Source organism: Petromyzon marinus, chromosome 18, assembly GCF_048934315.1.
Source record: "Petromyzon marinus isolate PM22_M1 ecotype Great Lakes invasive population chromosome 18, UKy_Petmar_22M1.pri1.0, whole genome shotgun sequence".
Taxonomy (NCBI): domain Eukaryota; kingdom Metazoa; phylum Chordata; class Hyperoartia; order Petromyzontiformes; family Petromyzontidae; genus Petromyzon; species Petromyzon marinus.
The window spans coordinates 5478652-5498569 of NC_133684.1; the positions used below are offsets into that span (position 1 = coordinate 5478652).

Genomic DNA, 19918 nt, shown 5'->3' on the forward strand with positions numbered 1-19918 from the left:
CCCCTCCGTAGAGGGGGGCGTGAGGTTTGAGATGGTGGTCATTGGTTGATAGGGGGAAGACGTTTTTTTTTCAAGCCAAGAGCTTTATAGTTCATCAGATTGCTCCGGTATAAACAAATATTCTGACTTTAAAGAGCGGCGATCGCGCCGTGAGGTCACCGCCGAGATTTGGGAGGCCGCGCAATCGGCTTGAGTCACGGACGCGCAAGCACTTTATTTTGTTTTGAGAGCACATTGAAATACCAGGCAGAGCCACACACAACGAAGGGCTCGCCGTGTCTCAAACGTGATTGAGTGGGGTCATCCCACGATGTTCGGCCCAAACTCGTTTTTATGAGTGTTTTGAGCGCAGGAGGAAACTGGGCGTGGCCAGGGAAACCCCACGTAAAACGAGGGGATAACACCCAAAGCACTGCACAGATGGATTCAATTCACTTTGCTGCACTGTCACATCCTGCAGTGCTCACAGCTCACTGCATTCGGGAGTTCCACACAAATCTGCATAGTCCGTCACAACCTCACCTCCAAAAAGTGCCAAATTTTACCATCTGCTCGAGGTCACATAACCTAGGAGACACGGCCAGTCTCACCCAGACCTTGAAAGCTCAGCAGGTTTTGGTTTGGACGGGTCACTACACAGTGTTTTTCAATGCAAGGCCTGCGGGCGACTGGTGGTTACTGGTGGCCTTGAGGCCCATGACAAATACACAAATGTGAAGAAAACAACCCCTCCTGTCGTGCTGTCAAACCCCCAAGGACCCCCCCCAACCCCCCCTGTCAATTAGTGAACAGCACTGGGTTACTACCATACGTGACAGGCGTTAAGAAGCTTCTGCGGGGCAATGTTGAGGACAACCCTGGGGAGTGCTGCAAGGTTCTCCATTGTACTGTAATTCAATGCTCACAGGTCTAGCTCCCCCGCCTTCACCAACCCGCACTGACCCGCGTGGTGAAGTATGGTCAAATAAACCGCTGCGTCGGAAGGCCCTGATCCAGTAGTGGATTGGATTTTAAAAAAGGCCGCACGTATACTCATGTCACCGTGTATTAAATGCGGCAAGGTCAATATTGAATACGGCATTGTGTCAGTTGCCAACACAGCCGAGCTGTCCAGGCCCCAGCCACGGCAAGCGTAAAGGTCGATTCATGACAATAACGTTATTGTTTCATGCAGGCTCAGCACAAGCCGCTGAATTGCAAGAAGTCCTTCATGAAGATGTTTTTTTTTATATATATAATGAATGATCAGTGGTGTTTGTGTCATTCTTACAGCGCAAGTTTATCCCGGAAGGGGCAGTGTTTCACAGACGGGTCTAGTCTGCCAGTAGGAGGTGAAGTTTTTGTTCGCGATTTTAGCCAGTTTCCTAGGAAAACTTGGCAATATGTGGGCAATTTTCAAATTTGCCAATTTCGGACCATCAATCTAGAACCCAAGTTCTTCTACTCTTTTACAAACAACACCGTGGCATCTTTAAGATCCACTTTTAAAGCAGACGGCCTGTATATCTTATTCGGTTGAATGCGCAACCAGTGATTAACTATGGCAGCCGTGACGCGCAAACCTCTGCAATGAGCGGCAATAATGCACGACTGATAGGGCGGCGTGCATTCACCGAGTACAGGCCCAAAGGCCTTTAAAAAAATGCCAGGTGGCCCAGGAAACAAGCAGCAACTACTGAAGGCATTACAGATATCAGTTGACACGTCCAATGCGGCTACGCTGCTGTGAACAGACGCCGTGTTTAAGAGGCCTCCGGGAACGGCGTGCCAGGTGCCACCCAGCGTCGGATCATGCAGGTGAACTCGCAGAAGAAAAAAAACCACACCCGGCTAGCTAGCCGGCTACAGGCACCAAAATCGGTGAAACTGGACACGGGCCAGACGGGGCAAATGTCTTGTGACAGGTGGGGTGGCTGGGCGGGGGGCGGGACGTCAATTTGATGGCAGTTGTGGCACGGCACTTGGGTGTGGTGGCACACGTTTGCAATCCAGGCGACTTAACTATAAATAGGGTTGGTGGATCCTGAAACGATGGGTCTGTCATTTGCAGGTGATGCACACCTGCACAGGGTGGGCCCACGTTATAGTACAGGAAGTAGGTCGTTGTAGGCATTGGGTGGGGTAAAGTGACCCAAAAAGGATTTGGGGCAGATAAGCCAAGCAAGACCCTATAATGATGCCCTCTGTTTATCCATGTACGCTGCACTGAGTTATGAGACTCGTTTTGAAGAACGGCATGGATTTCAATGTTTGGCCAATTCCATGAATGAGTGTTTGGCTTGTGGAGGAACAAGTGTACCCCGGAAAAAGCACATACACAAACACACACACGCACGCACGAGTGGGTAATACTCAAACGCTGCACACAGATAGGTACACGGAACTATTGCTGAACCTCCATCTTCTGGTCACCTAGCAGCCCATGCCTACAACACACCCAGCAAATGCTGGTGGTGGATCATCCATCCCAGTACTGACGAGGCTTTAACCCTCCATAGCGCCCACAATCACATGAGGCAGGGTGCGTGAATGCTTATTTTGTCGTAGGCAATCATTCATTGTGCCCATCTAATTTTCTTTAGTTGAACTACAATTTGGATGAATGCCGGTGATGACCCATCCAACAACTAACCGGGCTGAACGCCTGCTGCGAAGTCGGGCGGACCTCAGGGCGATTTGGCACGCAAACCAAAGCACGCAGAGTGAAATCGTGCCCATGCTGAAAATGTGCCTTGGGAGACGTTGACGATTTCCACGAGAAGCGAGTAACTATAGCCGTGTTTTGGACAGGATGGGAGGCATCCGAGACACAGGCCTTCACCGTCCCCACCACACGTATGCATGTTGAACTTCTTTCGCACTGTACGTAGCCAACTGCGCTAGTCGGAGGTGCGGGCCCTTCCCTTCAACGCTACAGGCAGTTGAAACATCGAGCGCATTACAGGTTATTTTTTTGCTTACATAAGCAACATTCTGTTGCATGTCTCCACACACAAATACAGTATAATGTTATAGTCCACAGCATTTAAGACCCGTTTGCGCATTCTTTCACATGCCATCCCAAGTGCACAAAGAAGCACTGGGAAGTGTATACGCTTGGAATTCCATTGCGAGACAAAAAGTGGAAAACATGGATTAGAGAACGTACGCACGAGTGACCTGGGAGAGGCATCGCACATTGACCGCTATAGAGACGTGAGAGGCCAAGGAAAACGTTGCTTGACACTAAGAACGATGGCGGCCACCGGAGGTGACGTGTCCCAGAGCACGTCCACCGCGGAGATGGAGCCATTAAATCAGCTTGCCTATTGGACATCTGTGAACCTAATGGACATCTGTGCAAACAAAAAATTACAGCTCATCAAAATTCCTCCAGTATAAATACATATTCTGAGTCTCATTATTCTTGTTTGCACCTTAATTGCTACATCCCAGCACTGAGGAAGGTGGCGATGGCTTTGGGAGGTCTTCGTCCAGCAGTGGACTGATCACAGAAGATAATGGTGATCCCTCCAAGGCACTCGGTTTCTTTTGACCAAATCACCCTAAATGTGCCTAATAGTCATCAGATCTCGGAAGCTACGCGGTGTTGAGCTTGGTTAGTACAGTACTCGAATGGTAGACTGACCAGGAATACCATGTGTTGTTGCCTTCGGACTGCAAGGGGGTCAAGAGATTCCAGTATAACAATGGATTCCTGATATTGTGTATGCGGGACTTTTGAGTAGTCGCCCCCTTGCATGCATGCGTTTACTCTGGATACTCCGAGTTCCTCCCGCGCTCAAAACAAATAACCAAACATACAAATGCTGGACCCTCCATCACACGAGCCTTTAGACTCAGTTTTTTTGCGGGTAAATAAAGGAAAATATTCTTACACGTACTATTCTCTTGAGCAGGAAAATCATGCAACATCCCTCCACCGCTTCATGTCCCCAAAATCCTGTTCCATCTGTTTCTAATTTCCCACCAGTGTACACAGAGAGTAACCTTAGACCAACCAAAATGTGTGTGGGTGCTCAGCTGCATCTCCCCATAACCGTAAGGGCCAGCGATACAACAAAAGCAGAGAAGGTGACACGTAACTTCCAAGGTCACGCATACCAGAAAATCAAAGTCCTTACCCCGAAATAGTTTGCAGGAAAGCGTAATGTGCGTGCACCCGAAATACTGTATACATTATATTACAACGCTGTGCAGACTCCCCGATTTGTTTTCTTATACACTCCGTAGTCCGTACAGGAATCTTGGTGAAGTCGCAGAAAAAAGAAAAAAAGACAAAAGTTGACGGTTGGATCCGATCTCCTGGCACGGCAGCTGAAGTAATGGGCCAGTTTCCGAATTCCCCCTCCTCCCTCTGTCCACCCAGCAGTATAAATGGGTGGCACGCCAGTTCGTCAATCGAGCAAGTCGCGTGCGGCGAGGTTAGCCGTCTCTCTACAACGTCTCTTCTCAGACGTCTGGCCGGTGTGGAAGATTCGGTGAAAATTCCCTTCTTAGAGGGGCTCACGAGAGGGTTTCCTCTAGGTCGGGAGTGATTTTTGCCAGCAGTGGTGTGAGCACAGCAAATCGCTAGGGCTGCACCTTTGTCTTTTACGAAGCGTATGCTTTGCTCGTCGCGGCTTTTATACAAAGCTGGAGCACCACGATGCTCCAGCGATGCGAGCGTGGGCTCTCACGTTTGAGAGACGGACGCGAAGTACCGTAGTCGCAGCAAAAAGAAATGTGAACGGATGAAAATGCAAAAAAATATAGCAGCGCCAATAAACGAAGCACAGGTTTGCGAGGAGACATCAAACGTTAAAAGTTAAGTCGAGGTTTTGCCTTGGCTTCACTGAAAGGGCAAGTTCTACAAGTCGCGCAACCTATTCAGCCAAAAAAAAAATCTAAATCATCCTCAATACATGCGGGGTATTGTTTTGAAGATAACTGTCCACAAGCATGTCTATGATGTAAATCAATGGCTTGATGCACACATGGAAATGAATGCACTACCACCACCATCCTAGCGTGGAAGGAAAAAGTCAATTTGTCTGAATACATCCGACATCGAGGTATCTTGCGAGATGAATTGTACGCCACAATACGCCTCGAGTAAAATACCACATTGTGATTTTAGACTAAAGAAGATTACCCACATCGTGAAGAGCGTCTCAAACGTACGTCCAAAATCACAAAACTGCCCTCCAGTGCGATCAAAGTGCACAGACCTTTATCAATCCACTGCTGGATGAAGGCCTCGCACCCCACGCTGTGAGGTTGTTTCAGAATACTTTGCAACGTTCGCCAGTTGCGGGTCGGCATGATGATTTACTGAACCAAAAGGGTCACGGGGGAATCAATTTTCAGTGGACTTCAATTTGATTGACAATTTTAGATGTGCCATCATAAGTCCAAGCATCAAGAGGCAAGGATAAACACGAACCACACCTAACCAGCAGCACTCAACTGGCCTGACTGCTGATGAGCATCAAAAAGTCGAAACTCACATCTAAAGATTGCCAGTTTAAACAAATGCTTCTGTAAAACATTGCCCACAAGGCCTTAGGCCGACAAAGTGAAAGGAAAAGTGAACAGACAGATTGCAGAATTAATTTAGTTACCACAAATTAAATCCACAAAATTGCTTTCATTTTCCTAATGATCTTACCAATTAAGGTGAGATATTGTTTACATTTGTCCGGATTGAAGAGAAAGGTTAATGAAGTATTTATTCAGACCGAACATAATTTTTTTTAATGTAGCGAGTCTGTTAAGTGTCTGGATAGTCTCCTGCTTATTTTTTTTAATGAGCTGAAACATAACTCCTGTTTCTCTTGCCAGCTGCATGGATGTTATCCAAGATCCAGAACAAAATGAATAATTTGTTTACATCGCTTCTCAGTGTTCTCCGTCTCCTCCACACATTGTGAGAAAGCCCAACGACAATATTTACACCGCCAGAAATATAACTTTGAAAAGCCATTCAAAAACATGTTAAAACACCGACTCCATAAAACTTATGAAATGCCTGACACTGATTAATGAGACTGCGTAGGTTTTTATTTGTCCGCGGCTGTGCTGCCGCACAGCTCTCCGACGTGTATTTTGGGTTGTGTAGGGGACCTGTTTGCTCGGCACGATGTGTTCGACGTTTCGTGCCGAGCAAACAGGTGCAACACAACTCGAAAATCACGTCAAGAGAAAACGTTAATTGGGATTTGTCACGAACCTCAATGCAAGAGCCCTCCCGAAAACGAGTCTCGAGACTCAGCGAGGCTCTCCTGGGTGAACTTGTAAAATAACTTTCAACTGGCATGGACAATGACTATCATGAGAATTGCGGAGGAGGCCTGGTGTGAGAGGGGATGGGAAGGGTATCGGGAGGTCAGGGAAAGGGTTAAAAAGGATCAGTCACAATTATTACCGTTGATAATAATGATAATACTGTAATAATAGGATTGGAGGCATCACCAGCCAAACACTTGCCCGGATTTGCGGTTGGGCTGCAGGAAACCTGGCGAGACAAGTATGCCCAAGGAGATATTTAGGAAAAGCTGTTTGACCAGACAGAGGGACGTTAGCTCTTCCACGCCCAGATTAACTTTCCAAACAAACCCACTGCGAGTGTCCCATTACTCCCAATCCTCTCTCCAGCCATGAGTGCAGGACTGACCGAATCACGGCAGAATGAAGATTATATCTTTTTTTTAATTATCATCATTCTTCAACATGTAATGATTTACTCCCCCTCCAAATCACAAAAGCGATGCAGTAAATAATTCTCCCATGTGTTTTCGGGTTGTAGTGAACGTGTGGTATTCCTGAAGAAGGCATGTGGAGTGAAACACCGGACAGCATGCTGACAAACACGCGGTACAACCCAAAAGCACTTCAGAAAGCTAGACGGCACATCCGTGAAAATAAGCTACGCAGATTTGAAGAAAGGCTGTGATTGTCAAACAATTAAATTGCTTCAATTGTGGAGAATGTCTAACGCTGGCTCTGTAGTGGGACCAAAGCACATAAAACAATTTCAGAATCGATTACAGTCGAATCTTACGCAGAAGACGCATGCAATGCGAGCATACAGTGAGGGAAAAAAAGTATTTGATCCCCTGCTGATTTTGTACGTTTGCCCACTGAGAAAGAAATGATCAGTCTATAATCTTAATGGTAGGTTTATTTGAACAGTGAGGGACAGAATAACAACAAGAAAATCCAGAACAACGCATGTCAAAAATGTTATAAATTGATTTGAATTTTAATGAGGGAAAAAAGTATTTGACCCCCTCTCAATCAGAAAGGTTTCTGGCTCCAAGGTGTCTTTTATACAGGTAACGAGCTGAGATTAGGAGCACACTCTTAAAGGGAGTGCTCCTAATCTCAGCTTGTTACCTGTATAAAAGACACCTGTCCACAAAAGCAATCAATCAATCAGATTCCAAACTCTCCACCATGGCCAAGACCAAAGAGCTCTCCAAGGATGTCAGGGACAAGATTGTAGACCTACACAAGGCTGGAATGGGCTACAAGACCATTGCCAAGCAGCTTGGTGAGAAGGTGACAACAGTTGGTGCGATTATTCGCAAATGGAAGAAACACAAAAGAACTGTCAATCTCCCTCGGCCTGGGGTTCCATGCAAGATCTCACCTCGTGGAGTTGCAATGATCATGAGAACGGTGAGGAATCAGCCCAGAACTACACGGGAGGATCTTGTCAATGATCTCCAGGCAGCTGGGACCATAGTCACCAAGAAAACAATTGGTAACACACTAAGCCGTGAAGGACTGAAATCCTGCAGCGCCCGCAAGGTCCCCCTGCTCAAGAAAGCACATATACATGCCCGTCTGAAGTTTGCCAATGAACATCTGAATGATTCAGAGGACAACTGGGTGAAAGTGTTGTGGTCAGATGAGACCAAAATGGAGCTCTTTGGCATCAACTCAACTCGCCGTGTTTGGAGGAGGAAAATGCTGCCTATGACCCCAAGAACACCATCCCCACCGTCAAACATGGAGGTGGAAACATTATGCTTTAGGGGTGTTTTTCTAAGGAGACAGGACAACTTCACCGCATCAAAGGGACGATGGACGGGGCCATGTACCGTCAAATCTTGGGTGAGAACCTCCTTCCCTCAGCCAGGGCATTGAAAATGGGTCGTGGGTGGGTATTCCAGCATGACAATGACCCAAAACACACGGCCAAGGCAACAAAGGAGTGGCTCAAGAAGAAGCACATTAAGGTCCTGGAGTGGCCTAGCCAGTCTCCAGACCTTAATCCCATAGAAAACCTGTGGAGGGAGCTGAAGGTTTGAGTTGCCAAACGTCAGCCTCTAAACCTTAATGACTTGGAGAAGATCTGCAAAGAGGAGTGGGACAAAATCCCTCCTGAGATGTGTGCAAACCTGGTGGCCAACTACAAGAAACGTCTGACCTCTGTGATTGCCAACAAGGGTTTTGCCACCAAGTACTAAGTCATGTTTTGCAGAGGGGTCAAATACTTATTTCCCTCATTAAAATGCAAATCAATTTATAACATTTTTGACATGCGTTTTTCTGGATTTTATTGTTGTTATTCTGTCTCTCACTGTTCAAATAAACCTACCATTAAAATTATAGACTGATCATTTCTTTGTCAGTGGGCAAACGTCCAAAATCAGCAGGGGATCAAATACTTTTTTCCCTCACTGTAAGGATCGATTTTAATCGATGCATTGTTACATGCCTCCTTGCTATGGGACGGCATACAGATAGAGAAACGTGGTCTTTTACAACAAAAACGGAACAAAAACTGAAACGTGCGCGCAAACACGTGCCTCAAATTACACCGAGAGACACGAAAGCGGAGCACATCGATGAGAGAACGCACACAAGTGACCGACGTTAGTAGCACGGCCGGCTACGTACGGTGCGAAAGAAGTTCATCACACAATACATTCAAACTGCGAATGAAAGTTGAGCTTGGACGTCAGGACACGTTTAGAAAAGGGGTGATGGCCGGTGGGTTAGAACAGTGACGGAGTGGGAGCCAAGGAATGGGGAATGCATCCGAGGAGGCGAACACCGTGGAAATGCAAAAAAAATCGGCTCGTTTGAAGGTGCTAAACAAATTGTTGCATCACAGGACCGCGACAGATGGCGACGGGTTGATGCATCCTCCTTCCAGCAGTGGATTGATCATGGCTGAAGATGATGGTGACAATGCTGATTGTAACAAGGCTAATTTCCTCCTCAGCGTTGCAGTCACTGGAGCATATTTCTCTTTGCTTTACTAACATTTCATATGTACTAAAAAAGGAAATCAGATCTCGCTTAAAACCCAAGAAATGTGCAGCTCGTTAATGGGTTAGTTTTTAAACATCGGAGTCCCTTGTCGTGCAGGAATGTCTGGAATCGCCGTTCCAACGCAGAGAGGGCTCAGGCTGACCCACCAAGCCGTTCACAACACGGTGTCACATGTAGCTCTAAGCTCTGCCGCTGTCTGGCCACGTAAAAAAAAATGCAATCAATCAAGGGGCGATGATGACAAATTTGTCAGATGTGGACAGGCACCTTCATAAAAAATATTCATTACAGCACGTGTCTGTGTCTTAATCTCTTTGTTTTGTCTGTTGGGCAGTGGTGGCATTATAAATCCAGCTACCCGACTTCGATTCCGGGTCGCAGCTAAGATCAGTGGCGAGTGATATCAGGACCGGTCTTAGCCCACCCCTAAGTCGACTCAGCCTTAAACAAGTGCCCGGTACAGTGTGCAAGCATTAGCGCTGCAGAGACAATGGGGGATGGGTGTGGTTCTTGCCACCCCACCCCCTCGTGTGCTTTTCTGACCTTAATAGATGCTCGCTAACACCACTTGCCCCAACATTTTGTGTGTTATACAAAAGACCTTTATTTCAACTTTTTTTATTTTACCAGCTATACGGCTCTTTTTCAGAAGCGACCTGGCCACAAATTATAGATTAACGAAGTGGCTTATCACGTGGATATTTCTATCAGCCAAATTCTCTAAACGCATGCTTCTAAATGTGGAGGGTAAAAAACGAACTCAGAGAAAAATCCACGCGACCACGGTGAGAGACATGCAAACTCCAAATAAACGTGCCTCAGGGTCGGAATCGAACCCACGACCACTTTGAGGAGTGAGTAGCTGTGGTCTAGAGTTTTGACCAATTTTGGAGATGCATAAGTCCAGGTCTTTGCTGGTCTAGGGTAAATTAAATTGTCCTATCAGGAGTGGAATTTCTTGGTTGGCCCAGATACAAAGATGTTGTCTGGTTTGTTCATGCTATCACTTTTCTATTTCCTAAACACAATGAAGGAATAAAAAAGGTCATATTCTTTATTCATACAGGAAGGCCTCATTTATTCTCAAGGATACTGCATTGGTATGTTTGGCCAATACTATTAATAAGTGTTTGCTATGTGCGAGAACATGCATACAAAGTTCCACACATATTCAATTCACAGAGAGACCCAGTTCAATCAGTCTACATGTAGACTGAACCCATTGCTGATATTGCTACCTCTGTCACCAAAACTAAACCTTTTATTTTTATTTGACCAGGCATGGCCCATTGAGCTATATAGAACGTTTTCAGAAGCGACCTGGCCACAAGTGATAGCTCAACAAACTGGCTTATCCGTGTGAACATTTATAGCAACCACTCAAAATGCATGTCGGTTATAAATGTACCGTCGAAAAATCCACGTGACCACGGGGAGAGACATGCAAACTCCAAATAAACGTGCCTCAGGGTCGGAATCGAACCCACGACCATCTGTATACCTGGCGAGGTAGTTAACATCTCGCCATCGTGGCGCCCCATCATCTTTAAGTGCCTGACCTGTGGTGGTGACGCACCATGACAAATGCTTTTCCTGTTGGCGTATGCATGAATTGGAAGGAGCGTCTGGAGTGAGCATCGTGGCTGGTGGGGGTGTGGCAAAGAGAGGGTGAGGGAAGACAGTCGGAAGAGTAGGGGTGGCATGACCTACGACCCTGGGAAAATCGATAAATTGTCACACTTTATGGTCCGATGGGATGAAATAATCACTAAGGCGGATTTAACAGCAGCAAGGGTCCATGTGAACTCATTATACATAGTGTATACAAAAGTCAACAGCCGTGTCGCGAACTTACGATTCGATATGAATCGAAGACCCGGCGTATCGTTACACCATCAGCAGACGCGTGCAAATGCTTCGTGAAGTCACCGCATAAATAATCATAATCACCCACGCAATTGCATTCGTCACACCCGATACAACCCTGTGTACCATTAAACCGAGCACTCACCACTTTGGCCTTGACGATTGGCTCCACAGGAGGGGTCTCCTGGGCCCGACTCTTGCTCAGGGTTTGCGCCGTGGAGACGGTTGCCGTGGGAACCACCTCCGACGTGGCCAACTTGACCGAGGGCACCCGGGAGACACCAGCAGGGGAGCCTGCTGCGGGCACTGCAGCCACCACAGATGTGGCTGCCACAACCGCTGTCGGTGCCATCGCGTTGACGCCACCGCCGAGGTTCTGCAGCTTACGCTGCACCAGGCCGCCATCCGGCGGGTATCCGGCGGTCGGCGTGCAGGCCGCATCTTTCGCATAATCATCCGCCAGAGGCCTGCGAATAAAGGCCGAGTCTTCAGAGTGGGAGCGCTGCAGTTCGGTGGCCGCGCATCTTAAATCCTCCACGGATAGATCCACGTCTTCCGCCGTGGCAATGAGGTCTTGTTGGGACTGGTCGTCTGACACCATCACCCCGTCCTCCTTCCGCCCGCCCTCATTCTGCAGCACTCGAATGCTTCGCTTCTTGGAGTTTCGCCGCACGATTCGTGGCGACAGCAGCTTGGGGTCAAATCCTAGGTCCTGCATTGGGGCGTGGAGAGAACCCACCCCGTAGTCTTCGTCGCCGGAAGGCAAAGGCAGGGTCTTCTCGGACTGCGAGCGCGGCTTGCCGAAGTCGTCCGGGTCACCGGGATCTACCGCTCTCTTCTCGGCAAGCGTGGGCTCGCTACGCGCCGACGGAATCCCAGCGATGGCCTCGGTCTCGCTGATCGTCTCCGCCAACAGTCGCGACCCCGTGGCTGCCACCATCCCCCCGTCTCCGCGGCGGCTCGGGTCGCTCAGCGACTTCTTCTTGACCACCTTCCCGTTGCCCCTCTCGTCGACCACCTTGTCCATGGCGCCGGGCTCGTTCACGATGTTGTGGATCATCGTGCTGTAGTCCTTCACCTCCTCGCTGCACACGGAGAGGTCGCTGGCCGCGCTCGCGCCGCACTCCGCCAGCATCGTGGCCGACGATCCCGGGATTATCCCAGCTCGCGACGGCCCCAGCGAGCCAAGGAAGTTGCTGTCCACCGGAAAGATTTCCGTTTCCTCGGCGGCCGGACATTTTCTGTGGGGCATCGGGTCGCTGAGTGAGCGGTAGCTCTCGCCGTTCGATTCCCCGTTGCTCCCGTTGCTCGAGTCGGAGCCGTTGTTGCCGAGGGCGGAAAACTTGCGACGCCGCCGAGACGTGCTGGGTGTGAGCGGCGGCTCTGTCGACACCGGACCTCCACCCTTGATGTCGCCCTCCATGGAGATGCTGTCAACGCCGCTCCTCACCGTCGTCACAACGGTGGGCGCCACCTCCCTTCGGAGCCAATTCTCCGTTTTCTCTTGGCCGTCGACCTCGCCGACCCCACTGAGCTGCCTGGACTTGGCCACGCCACGGCTGTAGGAGCCAGCGACCGCCCCCGTCTCCGGCTCCGTCACGATCCCCTCGTCGGTCATGCTCGACTCCTCTTCCTCCAGGTCCTCCAGCTGGGGCCGCACGCGGCGCAAGCCCTCCAGCGACCCCATACTCCTGAAGCCGTCCTCGCTTTCCACGCTCATTCTCAACGCTTCCATCATTCCATCTTCGTCGTCCTCGCCGTTGGCGTCCTCGTCATCGTTGTCATAAACCCAACTTGCGACTTCGCTCCCAACTCCCGGGTAGCTCCGCAGCGCGTCGCCGCCAATCGGCAGCTCCTGGTGCGACGCACACGTTGCCACTTTTGAGGCAGCCTCGCGCTTCGTCCGAGGTCGGTTCTCCAATGCTTCCATGACTCTGGCCGACAAGCTGCGCCCGCTGTTTTCCCCGACCTCCTTGCCCTCCGAGTCGTCGAGGGAGTCTGGCACTGTGAAGTTGTCAGAAATGTTGGCGTTGGATAGGGACCTCTCGCTGCTGATGCTGCTGTTGGATGCACCCATCTTCGTTTGACGAAGTGTTTCAGTAAGCTCCTTGAGGGTCAGCCTCCCTCCAAAGCTCGCTGCGGTGGAATTCTCAACGCAAAGCATCTCCCCGTCCATTGCCTCAGTCTCACTTTGTTCGGCGGGCAAGCTGCCATATGACCCGCTCCTCTCGCCAGAGTTCCTAACCTTCAGGTTGGAAAAATCTGACTTGAGATAACTAAGCAAGGCCATGGTTTCTGATGTGAAATCAGGGTTTGAGAGAGATTTCCTGTACAGCGACTTCTGTCCAGTCGACATACCAGGCTCCTCAGTCCCTTGTTTATCTCCCATAATTCCAAATGGCAGCTTTGGCCTGAGTCTCACATTGCTCTTTGTCAACTTTCCCATTCCTTCGACTTCCGAGTTCTTCATCATTCGTCCCACGCTCCCAAAAACCCAGTAGGTCCTCTTGGTGTCCTCCTCTGTCAGCGTCTCCGTGCTCGAGTAGCGGCTGCTGCTCTTGGAGCTGTTGGCCGCGTTCAAGAATGACTGCAGGTTCACCTTGGTCACTTTGGAGACGACTGGAGACACACCGGGGCTGTCGGGCTCAAGGGACGAATCTCTCCGGGCACCGCCCCACTCCTCCCTGTGTCCATGCAGCCCTCTCGGCTCCTTACTCTTAGGCAACGTCGCGAATCCCGAGACACAAGCCAGGTTGATGGGGTGGATTTTTTGATTATTATTGAAGGTGCTTTTCGGACTTCCGTTTCCCGGGCTTTGTCCGTGAAACCCGCCCGGCATAGCCGTCCTCCGTCTGCGCAGCGATGCACTGGCAGATAGGTCGCTATCAGAGTCCGAATCGTTCTTCCCCCCTTCCCCAAAAGAACTCTTCTTTTTACGAATAGGCCTACGTTTTTGGCTGTTTCTGCAGAGCATTGGTATTCGGGCATTATCCCGGTCTCTGTCAGTGGATTTCTCTTTCGAGTCTGAGCCATCCCTTTTCGCTGTGGCCCACTCTCTCCGACCTCTATCCAAGTCTTCCTCGGCTCCAGAACTTTCCGTAATGGAGGATACAGAGCGCAAGGTGGAGGAGCTGCACCAGGACTTCAAGCTCTCTGCCCCATCCTGCAAAGCCCTTCCGTTTGGGCTGTAGCTCGTTTGCGGACTTGCTTGCACACCTGCCACCGCCACGCCCCGGTGAACCCTCTTGCCGCCGCTCCCAAGCTGAAGGGAGCAAATCCGCTCGAGACGACTCCTGGTGACCTTTGGCTCAGGGATGGGACTCAGGGAAACACTTCGACCCAGATTCCTCAAGCTTCTTCCACCGTCAGAGTCTTCGGATTGCACTGGAGTAAGAGTCGAGTTTTTACCAGAACCTTGCGGGCGCACGTAATTTGTCTGCCTCTCCAAAAACGAGGGCAGCCACCTGGTGCCATCCGGCTTGGCGTTTGTGGACGCCAAAGCTTGATAAATTTTGCCATCGGACGATCCAAATGCATTCAAGTCATACATGTCAGACGTGGAGCGGTGGGGTTTCCTCCGGTTTCCTTCACCTAGGAATCTGGCCTTAATCTCAGCCACACTAGGCCAGCTCATTTCCTGGCTGCCCGTGACACTCTCACCTGTGGTCCCCTGGACGTGGCCGAGAGGCTGGTGGCTCTGTGCGTCCAAAGCCGAAACGTCCCCCGGGACATCTCTCTCCTCCTCCAGGTGCACCTCAGGTGAGAGCGGCGGAGGTGCTGGCGAGGATGTTGAGGAGCTCTGGACATGGTCTGAACTGAGCTCCGAGCTCATCACTGTTGATACCGGAGAAGCCGGAGGCAGCGATGACGTTGACGAAGACAACTTGGGCTCCGCAGCCTCCACTAATTTCCTCTCTCTCGCAGCAACACGTTTCGTCCCAGAGTTGATCACCGGTATGTGCGAGGCAGGAGGCGAGACGGTTCCCCGCCTTGACGTCCTGTCCAGAGGTTTTGAAGACCCGGCCTTCCCAAGCGCACCTCCTCCTCCTCCAACTGCAGACCTGTCCTCCTGCGGAGAGCCCTGGAAGTGCCGCGACAGCTGCAGGATGGCTGGGGCCACATTGTGCATCTTCCTCACCGGCGGCGGAGCGGTGCTGTCCACGGCCGCCTTTGTTTTCTCTCGGCGTGAGGGGGCCACGACCCTGGTCCTGGTGGCCTCTTCTCCCTCGGGGGCACGCATCCCTCCGCGGGGAGGTTGCTGTTGCTGCTGCTGCTGCCCGCCAGCACGGCCCCCGATGTACTTGTTGTAGACGGAGCGGTACTGAACAGTGCCGCTGCTGCTGCTGGCCTTGTCTCCGGCCCGCCTGCTGCTCTTGTCTGCCATGGCTGGCGGAGCTGAGTTTGGTGCCTTCAGACTTTTGGACAGCGAGAGCAGCAGAGGAGAGGCGAAGGTACCCCCCCACCCCTCACTCCGCCCACCCACCCCACCGGGCAGCAGCGGCAGTGCTTGCGCGTTGGTTGAAAGGACGGAGATCCCCCAACTATGAAAGGTGAAGATTCACCAGCACGTGTGTTACGAGCAAGCCTGACGGTTGGCAAAAGTTCATTTTCGCCTTGAGAACGACGAGAAATCCCTCCCGACGTTTTCCCCCGTCGGCGGCGGCGCACTGCAGCGAGAGTTTTGAAAACAACTTTAAAAGAAAAACTAAACTCACAATAAAAACCAATCAACAACAACAACACGCACACGACGGGCAACCGAGACCGATCAACGACGTTCCGGAACGACAACCGTGATCACGACCGCACCGGTTCGCAACTCTCGCGCTTTAAAAACAAGCCGACACCTTGAGCGACAAACAACAACAATTGATGAATTGTTACAGTCATCAACAACAATGTGAACCCATCGGTGATACTTACCGGGATCTGGCTGCTGCTGCTGCTGCTGGCTATGTGGCGTCTCTTGCAGCAGGAGCGGCGCGGAGCTCTTCGACTCTTTGGAACGGACGCATCACAGAGTCGCGGATGAGACGCGAACGTCCCGCGCCACCCCCCAAGGGGCTTTCTAACTCAATGATTCTACAAGACGACACCCAATGATTCCATGACACTCGATGATTCCACAAGATGACACTCGATGATTCCACAAGATGACACCCAATGATTCCACAAGACGACACTCGATGATTCCACAAGATGACACTCAATGAATCTACAAGGTGACGATGATGATGAAGACGATGATGAAGACGATGATGGAGACAAAAAATGAAAAAAAATTGTTACGTCGTATATATCTATAATTGTGGGGGGGAGGGGGGGAAGACAAACAATCCAGAGCTAAGAGAATGAAAAGTAACAATAACAACATGCACCACCAAACTCTCAAAAGTCTAAACTCAAGCTTTGTGTGCTGGGTGGAAGTTGTAGTTTCGTGCCGAGCAGCACGCGTGTTGTGTGTGTGTTAGTGCGTTACGTGTGTTAGTGTGTTATGTGTGTTAGTGTGTGTGTGTGTTAGTGCGTTATGTGTGTTGTGTGTGTTACGCGTGTGTTGTGTGTGTGTTAGTGGGTTATGTGTGTTAGTTTGTTACGCGTGTGTTGTGTGTGTGTTAGTGTGTTATGTGTGTTAGTGTGTTATGTGTGTTGGTGTGTTAGTGTGTTACGCGTGTGTTGTGTGTGTGTTAGTGTGTTATGTGTGTTAGTGTGTTACGCGTGTGTTGTGTGTGTGTTAGTGTGTTATGTGTGTTACTGTTACGCGTGTATTGTGTTTGTGTGTTATGTGTGTTAGTGTGTTGTGTGTTAGTGTGTTACGCGTGTGTTGTGTGTGTTATGTGTGTTACTGTTACGCGTGTGTTGTGTGTGTTACGCGTGTGTGTTAGTGTGTTACGTGTGTGTTGTGTGTGTTATGTGTGTTAGTGCGTGTGTGTTAGTGCGTTATGTGTGTTGTGTGTTACGCGTGTGTTGTGTGTGTTATGTGTGTTACTGTTAAGCGTGTGTTGTGTGTGTTAGTGTGTTACGTGTGTGTGTTACGTGTGTGTTGTGTGTGTTATGTGTGCACGTTGTGTTTGTAGCCTACCCACAGGAGGATCGCTTTGCCTTTGTACGTGTGTCGTGTTTGTACGAGTGGTTTGTTGATGATGGTGTTCAACTAACACACACCACACACTTGCCCCTTACAGCCGAAGTTAATGATGAATGGTCCGGTTAGACCCCTTTTGTCTGTGTGTGTAACTCACTCACTCACGTGCGTGTGTGTAACACTGTGTGTGTAACTCACGTGTGTGTGTGTAACTCACGTGTGTGTAACACTGTGTGTGTAACTCACTCACGTGTGTGTAACTGTGTGTGTGTAACTCACTCACATGCGTGTGTGTAACACTCCGTGTGTGTGTAACACTCCGTGTGTGTGTAACTCACGTGTGTGTGTGTAACACTGTGTGTGTGTGTAACACTCTGTGTGTGTAACACTCCGTCTGTGTGTGTAACTCACGTGTGTGTGTGTGTAACACTGTGTGTGTAACTCACTCACGTGCGTGTAACTCACTCACGTGTGTGTGTAACTCTGTGTGTGTGTAACTCACTCACTCACGTGCGTGTGTGTAACACTCCGTGTGTGTGTGTAACACTCCGTGTGTGTGTGTAACACTCCGTGTGTGTGTAACACTCCGTGTGTGTGTGTGACACTCCGTGTGTGTGTGTAACTCACGTGTGTGTGTAACACTGTGTGTGTGTAAATCACGTGTGTGTGTAACACTCCGTGTGTGTGTGTGTAACTCACGTGTGTAACACTCCGTGTGTATGTGTAACACTCCGTGTGTATGTGTAACACTCCGTGTGTGTGTGTAACTCACGTGTGTGTGTGTAACTCCCCGTCTGCGTAACTCTCCGTCTGCGTCTGTGTGCAAACTCTCCGTGTGTGTCGTGTTGAGTGTGAGACCTTGCTGTAACAACAGCGTGTGAGAACAGTGTGTGGTGGTGGTGGTGATGTGTGTGGATGTGTGCGAGGAGCTTGCCTCTCGCTCGCCCCAGAGACTCCGTGTGGCCGTGCGTCCGCCCACTCCGGGGGTGGGGGGCGCGACGTTGATTGTGTGATTGATGCCAGGAAGTTCACTTTAAAGTCACTGCAGCAAACACCACCACCACCACCTCCTCCAACCTCCTCCTCCAACCTCCTCGGAGCCCCGAAACGAGACGCGCAAGTGATCCTCTCGCGAGTCCGATGTGTCTTTACTGCGCATTTGGAAGGGGGGAGGGGGGGTGTTGCCTCTTCGCGATTCTTCAACAAAAAAGTTATTGTCAGCAGGAAAAAAAAAGTTAAAGCATTTGCATCGATCCATCGATTTTGTTCTGTACGTCGCCCTACTCGGGAATCGACTCGGTGCGATTGAGTTCGCGTGACCACCCCCAGCCGCTAGAGGCCGCTACAGCCGATTCGCCGATATTTGATTCGAGTGGAGGTTACACGCGTTCTTAAAAGTTACGTAACGATCGTTGGGGAGGCCCCTTTCTCCAAAGGCCAACTTTCGCAAGCGAATGAAACATTATGAACAAAAAAATATGTATAAGAATAGGTGTGTACCCTTTCTGGCAATAGTACAGGAGTTGTGTAAAGATGTTCAAACACCAAATGGAAACCTTTTTGCAAGGAATCAAGTTCGCATTAACCGCACGTACTTGTGGTGAAACATGCGAACAGACATGCTCTGATAATGATGTCGCCTTGCCTTTGAAACTGATTGGCCCTCACCAGAGCCAGCCTTCTTTAGGTCGAAGTCTCACCATAGGTGTCATGCCAGAGAACGCCAAAAGACGACCGGTAGTCAAAATGCAAACAAAAAAGACAACTCTGATAATAATATGCACTGTCCTTAGAAATTGATTGGTCCACATCCGAAACAGCTTTTCTTAGAGCCTAGTCTCCATTGGTGTTGGACCAGAAGACGCCAAAAGGCGTACAACTCAAAGAGTTGTCTTTTTTGTTTGCATTTTGACTGCTTGTGTTGTGGTTTTTTGCAAACATGATGCCTTGAATAAAGGTGTCAGTTTTTGTGCCAGTTAAAAGGGTTAAATCTATTCCTATATCTTGTTACTGGCAAAGGAGGTCTCATAATGACAATGTACTATCAGAGCACTTATATCTCGGGGTGAGCACCTTTCAAAAATCGGACCTATTTGCCAGTATCAAAGTACGAAACAAGACTTTTCTGGCCTCACTGCGTAGAGAGGCCCTTGCCCAGCGATGGACTGTCTAATAACAATCCGAGAAATATATGAAAAACCAATAACATTTCCAAATCATGGGCCAGTATCAAAATAATATAAGAATATATTTTACCCTTTCTGGCAGTAAGTTTCAAAGACAATGCATATACCACTGGAGCATGTTTTTTTTGTTTGCATGTTCACCGCGAGCATATGTGGTTAATGCAGACATGATGCATGGCAAAAGGTTTCTGTTTGGTGTTTAAACATCTTAACACAACTGTTTTATTGCCAGAAAGGGTGAAACCCTATTCTTGTAACATTTCCACAGTCGAGCTCCAAAGGATAAAGTTCTGCATTGCGTTAAAGGTTTCGCGATAAACACTTCCAAACAATTATAGGAGGACCTCTCGATCGTCACCTTCCATGGAGCGTGATTCTGTGACTCTTAAGGCAGACGTTAAATGAAATGTATGATGCTTACTGTGATGTGTTATAATCTCTGGCACATGTCCCTCGTGCATGTAACACTTTGTCCACAAGCGTACACACATGCACAGACAAAGACCTCCCGTGTAGC

General features: G+C 49.5%; 1 protein-coding gene across 3 annotated transcripts in view; it reads right to left on the reverse strand.

Annotated features, from left to right (window-relative positions):
- The window catches only part of ARHGEF17 (Rho guanine nucleotide exchange factor 17), a 116873-nt gene extending 97956 nt beyond the window's left edge, over positions 1-18917 (reverse strand). The window contains exons 1-3 of one of the 3 annotated variants that reach the window (XM_032956613.2): positions 17988-18917; positions 16057-16131; positions 11279-15800 (exon numbers count right to left, since the gene is read on the reverse strand). In XM_032956613.2, the coding sequence (XP_032812504.2) occupies positions 11279-15517 (4239 nt within the window). In that variant the 5' untranslated portion in view covers positions 15518-15800; positions 16057-16131; positions 17988-18917. Of the gene's footprint in view, positions 1-11278; positions 15801-16056; positions 16434-17987 lie in introns of all 3 variants that reach the window. The other 2 variants (XM_032956612.2, XM_032956611.2) reach the window with 2 other exon arrangements.
- Between the last annotated feature and the right edge of the window lie 1001 nt (positions 18918-19918).